Below are 14,875 nucleotides of genomic sequence, written 5' to 3'. Positions count from 1 at the left end.
CAAGTCGAGTATGAGCCAGACACTTTCTCAGACGTTTTTGGAGGTTCTTAGCATTAAGGACCAAGTCGACAGCATCAGCTCAAAACGCTTCACAAGCTCCGTGGTTAAAGAGGTTGAAGGAAGCGTAAACTCTGCCCCCACCACCTATATGCGCAATGCAGAGTCAGCAGAAATTCAGTACATAATCCCACCTCGCAGACTGAATTTGATTGTGAATCACGGCTGTAAAATGTTGAAGACATTAACAGGTAAGATGAAAACCTTCGGCTCGGCGCTACCACGTAAGCGCAAGGAGAGAAAAAGTCTAAGCGCCTCCGAGAAGACAGCTGTGACCGAGTTCACAGAAAGTGATGAGCCCTCCTGCATATCGCTTCCAATCAAGAGTCAGTATGACTCAGTCAGTGAGTATGACTCATCAGACTTGGAGGAGTTCGCCGAGGAGAAACCATCAACATCAGCTGTGATGGAGACGTTCCACGGAATAATCAAGAAGGAGGTGTATGAGATCCTTGACCCTCTTCTTGATGAAGTGTCGGACCAGTATGATCTGCTGCAGGCTGAACACTCCAAGGAGATTGGAAGTGTTTCAGGAGAAATCACTCAGTTAATTTCTGAAGAGCTGAAAAACTTAGAGGAGGTAACTGCTGCTGGTTCCAGTCCTGAGTTGGAGGAGAAAAGCAGAACAGAGTCCAAGAAAGGAGTAAGGAGAAAAGTGAAGGCCTTTTTTGCAAAGCGGTTTGCCAAAGTGTCGATATATCGCATAGTCGATCACTTGAAGGCCAAATTTAGCAAGGACTACCTTTTTGAAGACAAGAATGCAGTGGAGTCACTTGTCGAAAGTGTTGAGTCTTTGATACTAAAAGTGGATTCTGACAAACCACTGAGTGGAAGTGAGGTGTTACGGAGGCTGAAGAATGTTTCCAGTGGCAAAGACCTGACATTTATACAGGAACTCAGCGACACCCTCTACAAACACATCAGCAGTGGCATGTTAGACCTTGAGGATCCCATGGACTTGGAGATGGAGATGAGAGACGAGCAACCAGAGAGAAGAAGGCAAGTTTGCAGAACAGTGGACGTTCCTGAGGCACGTACTCACATGTACGCTTACATCAGGAACAAAGTCTGGAACTTCCTGGGGCTAATGGGCTGGTGGATGAACACACAGGTGGACATCCACAGTGACAGGGTATCTGAAACCCTGATAGTTCACGGCCCTACATGCTCACCCGTTAGAGTCATCATGAGTCTTGCAACACCTGAACTTGTTTCTGAGGAGGCGCAGGATGAACAAGAACAGGAACGGGAAGAAGAAAGGAGAAGAAGACGGGAAGAAAGAAACATTGTGTGCATTAGGATTTTCATGGAGAGGCTGATTTCACAGATTTTCAAGAAAATTAACATAATATGGCATTTCGCAGACACAGAGGACATAATCGAGCGTCTGCTAGTAAGGACATTGGCCGAAATCGAGGGTTTAGACTTTGAAGCCACCACAAAGACTTTACAGAACCTTGAAAAGACCATGTTGAAGGACCTATGTAAGAAGTGGGGCAATGCAGAAAATGTTCTGGTCTCCTTAGATACAGAAGATCCAGCCATTGATCAGTTCATTGCCTGCTGTGTCCGAGATCACCTGATGGGCGGATCCAGAAAGCCCAACATCATTGTCAGGTTTTTTTCTGCTGTGGGCAGAGTCTTCTGCTGTGGACATAGGGAGAGGGTTGCTGACGTGTAAGTGAAATGTGGCATGTTTTTGACGTGGGGTTTTCGCCTGGTGCTCAGGTTCGTCCGCATTTAGTGAAAGAACAACTGATTCACTAACATGAAAAAAAGTTGTGACATCTGCAGTGTTGTCAAGTGAGGTGGGGTTTTCTCCTGGTGCTAAGGTTTCCCCGCTTTTGGTGAAGAAATAACTTATTCACTAAAATAATATAAAAAAAAAAACCTATGGAGGCAACATCTGCAGAGAAGAAATAGGGTTAGTGGTATTAAGTGACGTGGGGTTTTCGCCTGGTGCTCAGGTTCGCCCGCATTTGCCGAAGTAACATTCGCTCAATGAAAAAAGTTGTAACATCGTCAGAGAAGAAATAGGGTTGGTGTTCTTAAGTGAGGTGTGGGGGTCTTACAGGGTTTGTGTGTTTAGTGAGTTAACAACTTATTTGCATCATCTGGACACCTTCATTTAAATTCATTTAAATGTAAATGTACATTTAAAATTATTTTAGCATTTGGTAGCCATATTTGACATTTTTTTATTCAACCATTTTCCAATTGTAGGCCGATGCATGAAATTCTTTTTTTTCCCCCATTTATATTATGGAGCTTTGTGACTACCAGGGGATGTGATGTGGTGTGTGTGTGTGTGTGTGTGTCCAGCAGGTGCTGCACTATGTGACCTGGTGCTCTCTTTGAATTGCAGTGCAGAGACCTGAAAGAGAGGTCTCTCCCACCAGGTCACATGGTGCAGGACCTGCTGCACACACACACACACACACACACCTATTCCACGCCGAAGGTGATCAGTAGCTGCACCTAATTGCAGACTAATGCAAATCAAAGAGATACAGGAGGTCTTTTATACCAACTGCTATAAGGGTCTTTCTATCTATCTCTATAGCAGTTGGTATGAAAGACCTCCTGTATCTCTATGATTTGCGCATTGGTAGTGATGTGCCAGTGAAGCCTCATTTACCATTTTCATTATTTTCTGAGCCCACTAGATGGAGCTATTGGTTTTAAGAAAAAGGCTTAAGCAATGGTAGCTGAGTGTGTTTTCAGCTCTTTATTGAACAGAGAGCGCCATCTAGTGGGCTCAAAAAATAATGACAATGGTTTATGAGGCTTCACTGGCCCATCACTACACATTGGTGCAATTAGTCTCTGACTGGTGCAAGTAGTCTTTTAGCTCTTATCCTGCCCTGTTGTCTTTTAGTCTTATAGTTTTTATCCTGCCCTGTTGTCTTTTAGTCTTTTAGTTTTTATCCTGCCCTGTTGTCCTTAAGTCTTTTAGTTTTTATCCTGCCCTGTTGCCTTTTAGTCTTTTAGTTTTCATCCTGCCCTGTTGTCTTTTAGTTTTTATCCTGCCCTGTTGTCTTTTAGTCTTTTAGTTATTAGCTCCAGTGTTCCCTCATGGGGGCCTCCGCACTGGGGTGTGTGTTCGGTCTGCCCCGTGGGGATGTGGTCTTGGAGATTCCCTTGGTCCGGGGGACTAGGCGCCTCAGCACCATGTGTGGAGTTCGCCCCGTTCTACCCGGGTCGTGGTGGTCTCTGTGACAGTGTCCTCTGTGGCTGTGGGCTCTGGCACCTCTCAGTGTGGATGCTCCCTCAGGTTGTTTTTTCCTCTTCTGGATCCTCGGTGCCTTGCCATGTCTCTACACTGTCAATCAGTATGTGCTGTGTGTGAGTCTGAGTGCGTGTCTGTGTGTGTGCATGTACATGTTTGTGTATGTGTACATACAGATGTGTAGCAGCATGGACGTGGCCCCTGAACAGGAGAGCTTAGAGAGGCTGGGACTCTCTCAGGATTTGGTGCACACCATACAGGGCCACCTCTACCAGATCGTCATGCATGGCTAAATCAGTTTCTGTAGTGTAGTGGTTATCACATTCGCTTCACACGCGAAAGGTCCCCGGTTCGACCCCGGGCGGAAACTCATTACTTTGGGCAATGCGTGACCTAGAGGTAAGGAATCAGGTTTGTAACCAGAGGGTTGGCAGTTCGAATACCAGGATTCAGTCAAGGAATGAAGTGACCTATACTGAGAACTAACCCCCCCAGGCAGCTCCCCGGTGCACCGAAATGCAGCTACCCACTGCTCCTTGTATGGTGTGTTCACTTGTTTGTAAAAAAGGATTAAAGGCAATGGGTTAAAGGCAGAGTTTGAATTTCCCAATTGTGGGATTAATAAAGTAATTCATTAACCTAACCTAAATGGATGGCTTTTCAGTGTTGGTGCTGTGTGAGACTGTCTCACAGGCACACAGTTATGGAAAAATTATTAGACCACCCTTTTTCTTCAATTTCCTGTTCATTTTAATGCCTGGTACAACTGAAGGTACATTTGTTTGGACAAATATAATGATAACAACAAAAATAGCTCATTAGAGTTTCATTTAAGAGCTGATATCTAGACATTTTCCATGGTTTTAGATAATGATTTTGGTTATTATCAAGAAAACCATGGAAAATGGCTAGATATCAGCTTTGATACTTGAGTCAAGGTATGATATTATTGAGATTTTAAGCATTTTGCAATATGGTGAGTATTGCGATACAATATATTGTGATTTAACTGTTTAACTGCATTTTGTGTCTACAAAATTAAATTCAATCAAAAAAATTCACTCACTTCAGTCTTTTTATTTCTCCACAATGAGAGTCAAACCCATAGACGGACCAACAAAGTATTCAGTCAAACTGAACTGAACGAATATCAAACATGTATGGACGACAACAACTGCAGCATTTTATCAAACTTTCAAAAACAACAAGCTTCACTGCTCTCCATGTTTTTGAATGAAACATAAAAAAAAGCTCAACTTTGCAGCGTTATTTTGACAAGATATCCTGATGTACATGGTGCCTATAGATTCCTTAGATCTTCTAGTTTCATATGATACCAGTATCTCCAGTATATTCCTAAAAGCAAGGCCACACAGCGAAAATAACGCCGGCCGTCAGAATGCTAAAATCTTAACTTGGAGGCCATGAATCAATATTTGGCCACACTAAATATCGCAATACTATGCTGTATTAATTATTTCCCCCACCTCTGGTTATTACAATGGGTACAGAATTATTGTGTCTCTCTCTGACTGCAGGTTTTTCACTCCACAGAGCCACCTTCCAGTGTAGAACAACATTATTAATTTCCAGCTGGTCCAGCAGAGTGAATTATAGATACGATCAGAATTAGAACAATTTTAGTAAATACCCATCCATCTCAGGAATTTTATTTTTATTTAAATGTATTATTATTTTAATTTCTCCTGTGGGGGAATTTTTTTGTTATGTGATATTGGGTTATATAAATAAATAAAATGTAATTTTATTTTAATTTTATTTTTTCGATTTATTTATGTGTTTGCATAAATCACAGTCGAAAAAGCACAGGTATAAATTATAACATTAATTACCTCTGAGTCAATGAATTTAAATGACCTAAAGTGAACCTGAGACTTCTGCTGCCCCTGAGGTTGTGTGGCCCCAGGACAGTCCTGTTGGTTATTTTGTTCTTGTGTTCCTGCCTGTAATGAAAACTGAGGGAATGAAACCTCCAAAAGAAACTTTGAGCTCCCTGTAGCTTCCTTCCTTCCCCTGCTTTCATGTTGGGAGGATGGGATGAGCAAGCTATATATGTTCAGACTTTTTTAAGCAGCTTGTTTGACAGTCCCCGTAAATCACTTTTTGAATATTTTTCCTTTCGTGTATATTTAAAAAACACACTATACATTTTTTGACAGATTCATTGGGATAAAAGCCTAATTATTTACATTTTAAATGGCCTCACTGTTATTAATACAGATAAATTAATATGTAAGTAGTAAGTAATTCATTTTCTGTCTATATTGTATACACTGTTGCTATTTTTCTATTCCCTCTTGTTTAAATTGTTAATATTTTTTAATATTTCTCCTTGTTTTAACTTTTTATATTTGTTATGGTTTACATTGCGTTTTTACTTTTTAATGTTATTTTATTGATGCTTCTATTTTTGCTTTACACTTATGCTGCTGTAACACTGAATATTTCTCTGTTGTGGGACTAATAAAGGAATATCTTATCTTATCTTTTCTTTTTTATATACAGGTACTTTTACTTCAACCACTTTGCTTGTATTTCGCTAATAATACTTTTTTTGCTTAGTCTAAGTAGGAATACAGGAATGTTACTTTTAATGGAGTACATTTAGATTAATATATTGATACTTTTACTTGAGTAAAGGATCTGGATCCTTTTTAAAAAATACTTTGTCGATTGTAATGCCAGCAGCCATTCAGAATGGATAGTTCATTCCTCAAAAGCAAGTATTCATGTCAATGAAAGTGTCAGTGACATCAAGATGAAAAGTCCTGACACCATGTTTATGAACAAGATAGTCAAATGTCTCTGTCATGTTTTCATTATGACAGTTTACTCCGGAAATGTTTTCCAGTGCAGATATGCTCCAGACAGCACTTTATACTATTTACACAACCATTTGAAAACTAGAGTAAAGTTACACATTACTGTATTTAGTGAGGTAACTGAGTACACCACACTGAATATGTATGTTTCACATTTTTGTTGCATATGATCTTTTCAATTCTAATTTGTTTACAGCATTGTGCAAAAGGAAAAAAACACCTTATTTACAACAAACATGACGTCCCTTTGGGTAGAGCTGTGACAGTCCAGCGTCACAGTGTTGTAGAAATGGTCCACACTATGTCCTGATGGTTCATATATGTTGTAAAGTGTTTATGGGTTTATGGATTCAGCTCTGAGTGATTGTAGAGAAATGGCTTATCATTGGTTCAACTAATGCTTCACATATCACTTCTCATCAGTGAAAGCTGAGGTTCAATTCTGGAGACTTTCTCAGTAAAAAATTAAAATTTAAAAAAATGTATAACAATTGCTCGACAGATTTTGACAACTAGTTCAACATTTTTGTATGTAATGACTCAAGCAATGAGGATTATTAGTTTTATGTGGAATTACTATTCAGCTTTCACAAGTATAGTTAATTTTGATTGACATGACATAAGCAAATGATAATGTTATAAAGCAGCAGAGTTGTATGAAAGCACTTGATGACTGTCCAAAAGTATTTGTAATGTGTGGTAAGGAATGGGAAACTGCTACTATGATGACCACAAATGACTAAATGTTGTGGAGGTTGAACTAACTGTTGTGCAAATGTTAATAGTGATGTGAGAAATGCACCAAAACCACTGAGAAAAACTGTATTTATGAAGGAGGGAATAAACTTCCCAGTTTCTACCTTGAAAGCCAGTGCGCATGCTCGGACATGGCAGCTGCCAGAGAGAAGCTCATCAGATCCGCCAGTTTGGAGATTTAGCAAAATAAAACGTGAGCAAACCGAGCGGTTTGACAGAGGTGGTGTTTCGCTGTCAGGACCATGGAGGAGTAAGCAGCCGGCAGAGGAGAAACTTGTGATCTGATCTGGATGGAACCGACGGGTCTACGGGACGTTTTCAAATGTATAACACTATGTAAGCAAAACCGAAATTACGTGTCCTTTAAAACGATTGTTTGTCGTAGTTTAGCCTCCGAGAAGAGTTGATAGAATTGGCTACACATGCAATTCGCTAAATTTCTTCTGTGAGCACCATTACAGCCGTTTCCACTTACCTTTTCGATGAATGTCAGGCCTGCAACGCCCACTTCTACGTAAGCCACAAAAACATCTGGATTCAGACACATGGCTGTGTTGTCTACCAGGAAAATACACACACAGATGTGGTTTTAAGGGGATTTATGGACAAGCTGGATGCTAATCACTAAGTGTGCATTGTTTTAAAAAAGCATGCTATTGTTTTTTGTTGATGCAAAATATTCTCCCAACAACCTGTTTCTTGTGTTTTAGCCATTGCAGCAATGGAGGATATAGGTCTCCATCCCAAAGCCACCAATGACCCCCCTGTCCACAGACCAACAGTCACTGAGACTTTTGGGCTGCACCACATCCCTCCAGGTGTGTATAAGTCTCTAGATAGATAGAAAGATAGATAGATAGATAGATAGATAGATAGATAGATAGATAGATAGATAGATCAAACCAAAATTACTTTATTTATCCCCGAGGGGAAATTTAGTTAGTTTGGTAGAATCTCTGCTAGAATGAGACAGCCTGATGGCTGTAGGAGAGAAGGATCTTTTGTATCTCTCCGTCCTGCAACGGACAGAGAGGAGCCGTCCACTGCTGTTTTTTTGGTCCCTAAAGGTTTTGTGTAGCAGATGATCTGGGTATTTCAGGATGGAACATGTTGACAGGTCATCTCTCCACCACCTCCTCCAGTGTGTCCAACCTGGCTCCAACCACAGAACCAGCTCTTTAGACCAGTCTCAACACACTACCACCACAGACTGATAAAACATCTGCAGCATCGCACTACACATGTCCAGAGATCTGAGCTTCAAGAAGAAAAAGAGGCGGCTCTGCCCCTTTTTGTAGAGAGCGTCAGTGTTTAGGGACCATTCCAACTTATTATCCAGGTATACACCTAGATACTTGGCACCACCTCCATGTCAAGATAGATAGATAGATAGATAGATAGATAGATAGATAGATAGATAGATACTTTACTATCCCCATGGACAAATTCAGGATTTCAGTATTCACCTCTTTTACTTAAAAAAAGGGTTTTATAACCTTTAACATTGGCTTATATACGGTCTTGTAAAAAAAAGTCTGCACAAGTTTATCTCTTCTCCTCCTCAACTGTCTGTCATACTGAACTACTTGCTCGACACACACATGTAGTAATAACTGATTAATTTATTTTCTAACAACAGATTGCCTTTTTAAAAGTCATGCTCCTTTTTTTTTACTTCTGCTTTCTTAAAACGGGAGGTGACGAGAGCTTTCATATTTAGGGAGACTTTTTACACATACTAAACATTTTATTTTATTAAAAAATTATCCTAATTTTTGAGTATAATAATAAAGTGTTTGTTCAGCCCCATACAGCAACATAAAACTTAATAATAACCCTAAATAATAACAATACTAATGATAATACAGTGACATTCTCTGAGATTATTATTTCTGTTCTGTGAAAATCTCACACCATAGCAACCCTACTAAGTAGCCTGATCAATTAGAATACAGCATAATTTATTGTTTTGTTTTGTATTTTATTTTAGTAAATCTAAATCTGCAAAGTAATTAAAGGTATCAAATAACTACAGAGGGACTAAAAAGTGCAATATTCACTTCTGAGCCTTAGAGGAGTAGAAGTATAAAGGAGCTTAAAATGGAAATACTCAAGTGCCTCAGAACTGCATGCAAGTAAACTTGAGTAAATGTACTTGCTAGCGCTGCACGATTATGTCAAAAATGATAATCACAATTATTTTGATCAATATTGTAATCATGATTATTAATCACGATTATTCATCGTGATAGGGAAAACATCTGTATTTTTATTATTATTATTTATGATGTATTTTCACTACTTTTAAACAAACAATAGGAACAGTTTTTAGTGTGTGTACAGAGTGTCCGGTGCTTGTTGTAAACAAACTGAGAAAAAGTGAACACCTCCTGCAGCAGCAGCACATACACACTGTACAGCTACAGAGCTAACTGTTAGCCTATTAGCAATTTGCAGACTGGGCGCTAAGGGGTTAACATCCCCTCCAGCTCTGCAGCTGGGAAAGACTGCTGCAGGAGGACTCGCATAGAGTAAGAACGAGTCTCCAATAACACCAGAAAAAGTCGCTGGATTTGTCACCAGTCGCTTTTTTTGAAAAATAGTCGCTAAGGGGGTAAAGGGGGCAAAGTCGCTAAATATAGCAACAAAGTCGCTAAGTAAGCAACACGGCTTCGCCAGCTTTTACAAATGGCATGTGTTGTTGTGCCGTCGAGTACTACGTCACATCCCGCTTAGCGTTCTATCCAGTAGGTAACCAGGGTTTTTTCAGGGGGGAAAAAAGACCCTGCTCTTCAACAGGGACGAAAAAAGTCCCGTCAAAAGACCGCTAAGGATGGCTCATATTCAAATTAGGGGCATTTCAGCGAGTGAGACCCGCATCATTCCGGATATTGCTCGGTAGTGGAAACACCCTTTATGCTACAGTCCACGGAGTGACTTGAAGGTACCGCTGCAAGGTGTGCTTGCTCGTTAATTATTTAGGCAGCTACATGAAAACTTAACTATGGTGGTTGGTGGACTACTGGTGTAGAAAGTGCTTGATTAGATATGCAGGAGAGTCGCATTTTAAAATGGAAATATCGCCGACGATCAGGTTAATTTAATCGTGGCGGCCAAAATCGTGATCACGATTAAAATTCAATTAATTGTGCAGCCCTAGTACTTGCAGTGCTTATATTCCACCACTGACAATAATGTATGTTTGTGCTGTTTCATCCAGATCATCTGCACATCACTGATGCAAGCAGGAAATCTGACATGCATAAAGATGGAGCGTCCAGAAAGAGGTCGTTAATGATAGCAGAGCCACACAGCCACTTCCCTCTGCAGAGTGTGGGTCCTCTGGGTGTTGACACCAGTAAGTTATTTTAGAAAGGGGTCTCCAGTCTGCAGACGTAGAAGAATGCTGGATTAGATATTAAATATGGCTCGTCTTTTTTCTGTATTCAGTTAACTGGAGGTTGAAAGGATTTGCAAATCACTGCTTTCTGTTTTTTATTTGTATTCTTCACAACTCCTCTGGGATCGGGGGTTTGCAGGAATATCAATGAATAATTTTTTGTTTGATAAATGTAATTTCCAACTCAGCTTATGTATTCAGAACACTGCGTTCAATAAATAACCTAATTTTCTTTGATTTTTCTGTGCTTCTCAATACAGCTGCCAAAAATGGAAACCCTAATACGGAAAAGGCTGGGGCTGGCAGGAAAAAAGCCAAAATCGGAGATCCATCAAAGTGGAAACAGAACAAGCAGAAACTGCTGAGGATGGAGGGCAAAGCCTACGTGAGCAAGCGGAAAAAAGACGGCGAGGTTGTGACAAAACAGCCGAGAGCAATCGGACCGAGGTGCACGTCGAATGCATGCAAAAAGGCATCAAACCGGCTTTGTAATGACATTGACGAGGAGGCCAGAAGGAAAGTGTTTGATGACTTCTGGCAGCACATGAACTGGGCTCAGAGGAAACTGTATGTAGCAGAGCAGGTGGACCGCGACCCCGTGGAAAGATCTCGGGCGGTGGGGTCACAATCGAGAAGATCAGTTTCACTCCGTTATCACCTAATGGTGGACGGCAAAAGGAAACAAGTTTGTAAGAACATGTTCTTGTCCACTCTAGGGATCGGAGAGTGGTCTGTGCTCAACTGGACTCAGAAAGGTGCAACAACACACAATGAATCAAATGAAAACAAATTAGAAAAGAGGCAGGCTGTCCCTCAGTGCCCACAACAGAACATTACTTCTTCTGCAGTCAATAATGCTGCAGAACTTACCCAGGGTGAGTTCTTTGCTCTTTTTCAGCAGTTTACTAAAGATAGCTGGAGGGTGGGAAATGTTTGTTGCTTCCAGCTGCTCAAATATGACAAATGTATGCATTTTCTCAGGTATATGTCATTGTTAATTACTTGCCTTTAGCTTTATGGCTGCTGGTTGTACAGAGCAAACCATTTCAACACATACCTGTGTTTCAAAAATACATTTTATAGACTCAGTTATAAGACAGATTCAAGCAACTAAAAGGAACTTTTAACCTGTCATTAAACACTGACATTTAATCTTTATGAGCTACAAATGAAAAAGAGCCATCAGCAAGAATATTGGTCTTTTCTATATAACCATTCTTAATGTATGCCATGGTACCATTTACGACAGCGTATAAGGCCAAGTATGAAAAAAATAAATAAAAATACGGACCTGGGGAAGGGGGTAATATTTTGAGAAAAAAGCGGCAAATCTACGAGGAAAAAAGTAGCAGATTTATGAGAAAGAAAAGTAAAAAAAAAAAAAGTAGTATAGTATAGTACTAGTATTTTGTTTTTCCATGAACTACATCAGCACAGAAGCTGCCACATGCCATGTACTATGTCTGCAGGGAATGACTTTATCAAATTATACTCTGTAATTTGATTTAGCAATAAGGAAATACTCGTGGTTTTAGCCAAGAATCACCATATTATCATAAGTGTCTGGACTTTGAAGAGACATTGCCGTGAATTGGGCCTATTCAGAAGAAAACATCGTACTAATTTCGATGAGGTGAGAGCTTTTCTGCATAGTTCTGTTGGGCCCACTAAGGGGAAGGGAGCCGCAGAAAGAACCAGAACCAGGACTGAGTAGAGCAGACTGTCAGATCCTGCTGCAGTAAAAAAAAATAGTGTTTTTTTAAAGGCAGTTCATGGAAACATTTGTTTTTGGCCATGGGTGCTGCCAAACTCAACACAAAAGAAAAGTTCATTGTAGCTGCTTAAAACTGAGGAAAGAAAAGAGCAGTTTGACACTGTGCACTAGTTAAATAATGTTAGTTAATCGCAGTACTTTCCATAGTTTTTGCCCTAAAACTAAAGTGCATCACATATACCTCATACAGGACCAAGCACCGCACCATGGGGGACAGAGTCTTCTTCACTGCTGCCCCAACCCTCTGGAACTCCTCCCTACTCACATCCGCAATTCCGACTCCCTCCACGCCTTCAAAAATCAACTCAAAACCACCTTTTCAAAATAGCTTACAAGACCTGAACTCTTATCTCTCATCTCTGTTTAGTTCTGTTTTCTTCTGCATTTTGTGTTTGTGTGCGTCTAATTTATGTTATGTTAAGTGACTTTGAGTACCTTTAAAAGCGCTATAAAAATTGAATTTATTATTATTATTGTTATTATTATTATTATTATTATTATACATGTGAATGACATTTCTCTGTTTTTCCAGAACAAGTGACTGACACTGACAAAGACAAAGACAGCCCACCCGAACCAGAGGGCTCAGGCAGAAAAAAATCCAGAGTTGCCAAGCCGCTAACATGGAAGCAAAACCGACAGAAGCAACTCAGGATGGAGGGAAAACCGTACATTAGCAAGCGGAAGAAAGACGGCACGGTGATAACTAAAGGTCAGAGGACGATGGGATCCAGATGCACATCCAGCGCTTGCAAAAGGGCTTCCAATCGCTTCTGTGCCGACTTCAGCGAAGAAACGAGGAACAAGCTGTTCACTAGTTTCTGGCAGTGCATGAACTGGACTCAGAGAAAGACCTATGTTTGCGGATTAGTTGACTGCGACCCGGTGGAACGAACCCGAGCGCCGTGGACTCAGTCGAGGAGGTCGGTCTCCATGCGGTATCATTTGATCGCTGACGGTGACAGAAAACAAGTGTGCAAAAAGATGTTTCTCTCCACTTTGGGGATTGGAGAGTGGTCGGTGCTGAACTGGGCACAGAATGCATCCCAGCAGGACAGTTCAGAGGAAACCACCAAGAAGCAAACGCAGAGGAAGTCCCGTAAAGCTTCGGAGCATGTCGTCCTCAACGAGTTCCTCGAGAGTTTACCCAAAGTTCCCTCATACTGTTGCGGGACGTCCGTCTCCAAGCTCTATCTGGAGCCGGTCTTCTCAAACATGTCCGAGGTGTACAGGCACTACTATAACCACTGCCTGGAGAGGAAGACCACGCCGCTCTCTCGGCAGGTTTTCTGTGCTGTGTTTAAGAAAAGGGACTTGGGATTGTGTGACCCCAAAAGGGATCAAGGGTGTTCTTTCGGTGCGACAGGGAATTTGTTCAATGAGCTTTGGGAGGAATACTGCTTGGAAAGAGGAGCTCCAGTGTCACAACCAGAGAAAACAGGTCACCAGTAGAGAAGGACAAATGCTCTGTGTATCTCTGCTACTTCATGGTGATCATATATACGCTGTGGAAAGTTAAATTCCAAGACTTTTGCTAATGACTTCATGATCTCACATTTTATTAAATCCTGTGCTTCTTCTTCCAGGCTCACACCATCTCAAGTAATCATGTCCTTATGCAGCTGAATAGTTGTTTCACTGAAGGATAATTATTTATGCACCATTTTTACTGTCTCCTTCAAAGAAGTTATGTTCACGATGTTTGTCTGTTTGTCAGCAGGATTACGGAAAAAATACTAGCCGGAATTACGTGAAACTTGGTGGAAAGGTGTAGCACAGTCCAAGAAAAAAAACATTTATTTTTGGAGTGGATTCGAATCGCGAGACTGATAAAAAGTTATTTTTCAATTTGTCAGCAATGCAGATATGGCATGGTCTTGGTGCAGGTCTGCACTCTCAGACAGTTCTCTAGTTTTGTTATTGTAACAAAGAATGTTTGATTTTTAAAATGTAAATTCTTATGAGATCAGATTATTTGTCTGCCATCATTATTAGTTCAAGAGTATAACAAGAATGTGTCATAATGTGTGTGAATACTAAATACTAAAACATACTGCTACATACTACATCTGTTAATCTATTGTTTATTAAGTTATTAGGGTTGTCACAATACGAAAAATTTCTTTACGAAAATATTCGATACTCGATACCATTTTTGATACCACAAAGATAAAAACAAAGACCCCAAAATTTAACAGAAATATTTTTATTAACAAGAAAAATGCAACATGTAAAAATGAACAGAACCACAGGTTAAATATTTATACAAAAAAACAGTTGCGCAAAAAGAAACTGCAACTATGATAACAAGCTTCAGGTCTGACTTAGTGCAAAAAATAAATAGACATATATATACCATAAACAATAACAATTAGAACAATATTTTGAGGTTGTATGCTGTGCACAATATAAGGCAAGACTGATAAAAAATAACAATAACCTAACTTAAGTGTTCATTCTTTGGCTAGGTATCGACACTTTTGAAAATGAGTATCGTATCCGGATACAACATTTTAGTATCGATACTTTTTGGAGTGTCGATACTTTTGACAACCCTAAAAGTTATTGCTTCTCATTTATTCCACTCACAAGCCTGAAATGTTCTGTTTTCTTTTGTGGATTAAATAAGAGCAAGTATACCCATTAATAGTCCTTTAAGAGGCAGAGCACTCAGTGTCTCCACAGCTTGACAAAACGGTCTCTTTGTAAAGGTCAAATTCAAACCATGCCGTCCCCTCACACCCTGCAGCTTTTACACATTTAAATAACGGCTCTTAACAGCTCACACACCCCATACTGTGTGTGTGTGGTTTTTT

The 14,875-nt window shown here is 40.2% G+C and overlaps 1 protein-coding gene and 1 non-coding gene across 2 annotated transcripts; both read left to right on the top strand.

Moving 5' to 3' along the window:
* The first annotated feature begins 3,583 nt into the window (after positions 1-3,583).
* Positions 3,584-3,656, top strand: trnav-cac (transfer RNA valine (anticodon CAC)). The gene has a single exon. It is a non-coding gene; the product is annotated as a tRNA-Val (tRNA).
* Positions 3,657-7,109: 3,453 nt separating this feature from the next.
* LOC131976512 (uncharacterized) lies at positions 7,110-14,030 on the top strand. Its single transcript, XM_059339579.1, has 5 exons — positions 7,110-7,221; positions 7,596-7,703; positions 10,106-10,243; positions 10,546-11,160; positions 12,592-14,030. The coding sequence occupies exons 1-5, from the start codon at positions 7,176-7,178 to the stop codon at positions 13,509-13,511; spliced, it is 1,827 nt and encodes a 608-aa protein (XP_059195562.1). The 5' UTR covers positions 7,110-7,175; the 3' UTR covers positions 13,512-14,030.
* The last annotated feature ends 845 nt before the right edge of the window (positions 14,031-14,875 follow it).

This window comes from Centropristis striata, chromosome 8 (genome assembly GCF_030273125.1).
Source record: "Centropristis striata isolate RG_2023a ecotype Rhode Island chromosome 8, C.striata_1.0, whole genome shotgun sequence".
Taxonomy (NCBI): domain Eukaryota; kingdom Metazoa; phylum Chordata; class Actinopteri; order Perciformes; family Serranidae; genus Centropristis; species Centropristis striata.
The sequence above is the reverse complement of the archived record's forward strand: the minus strand, read 5'-3'. Positions and strand labels throughout refer to the sequence as shown.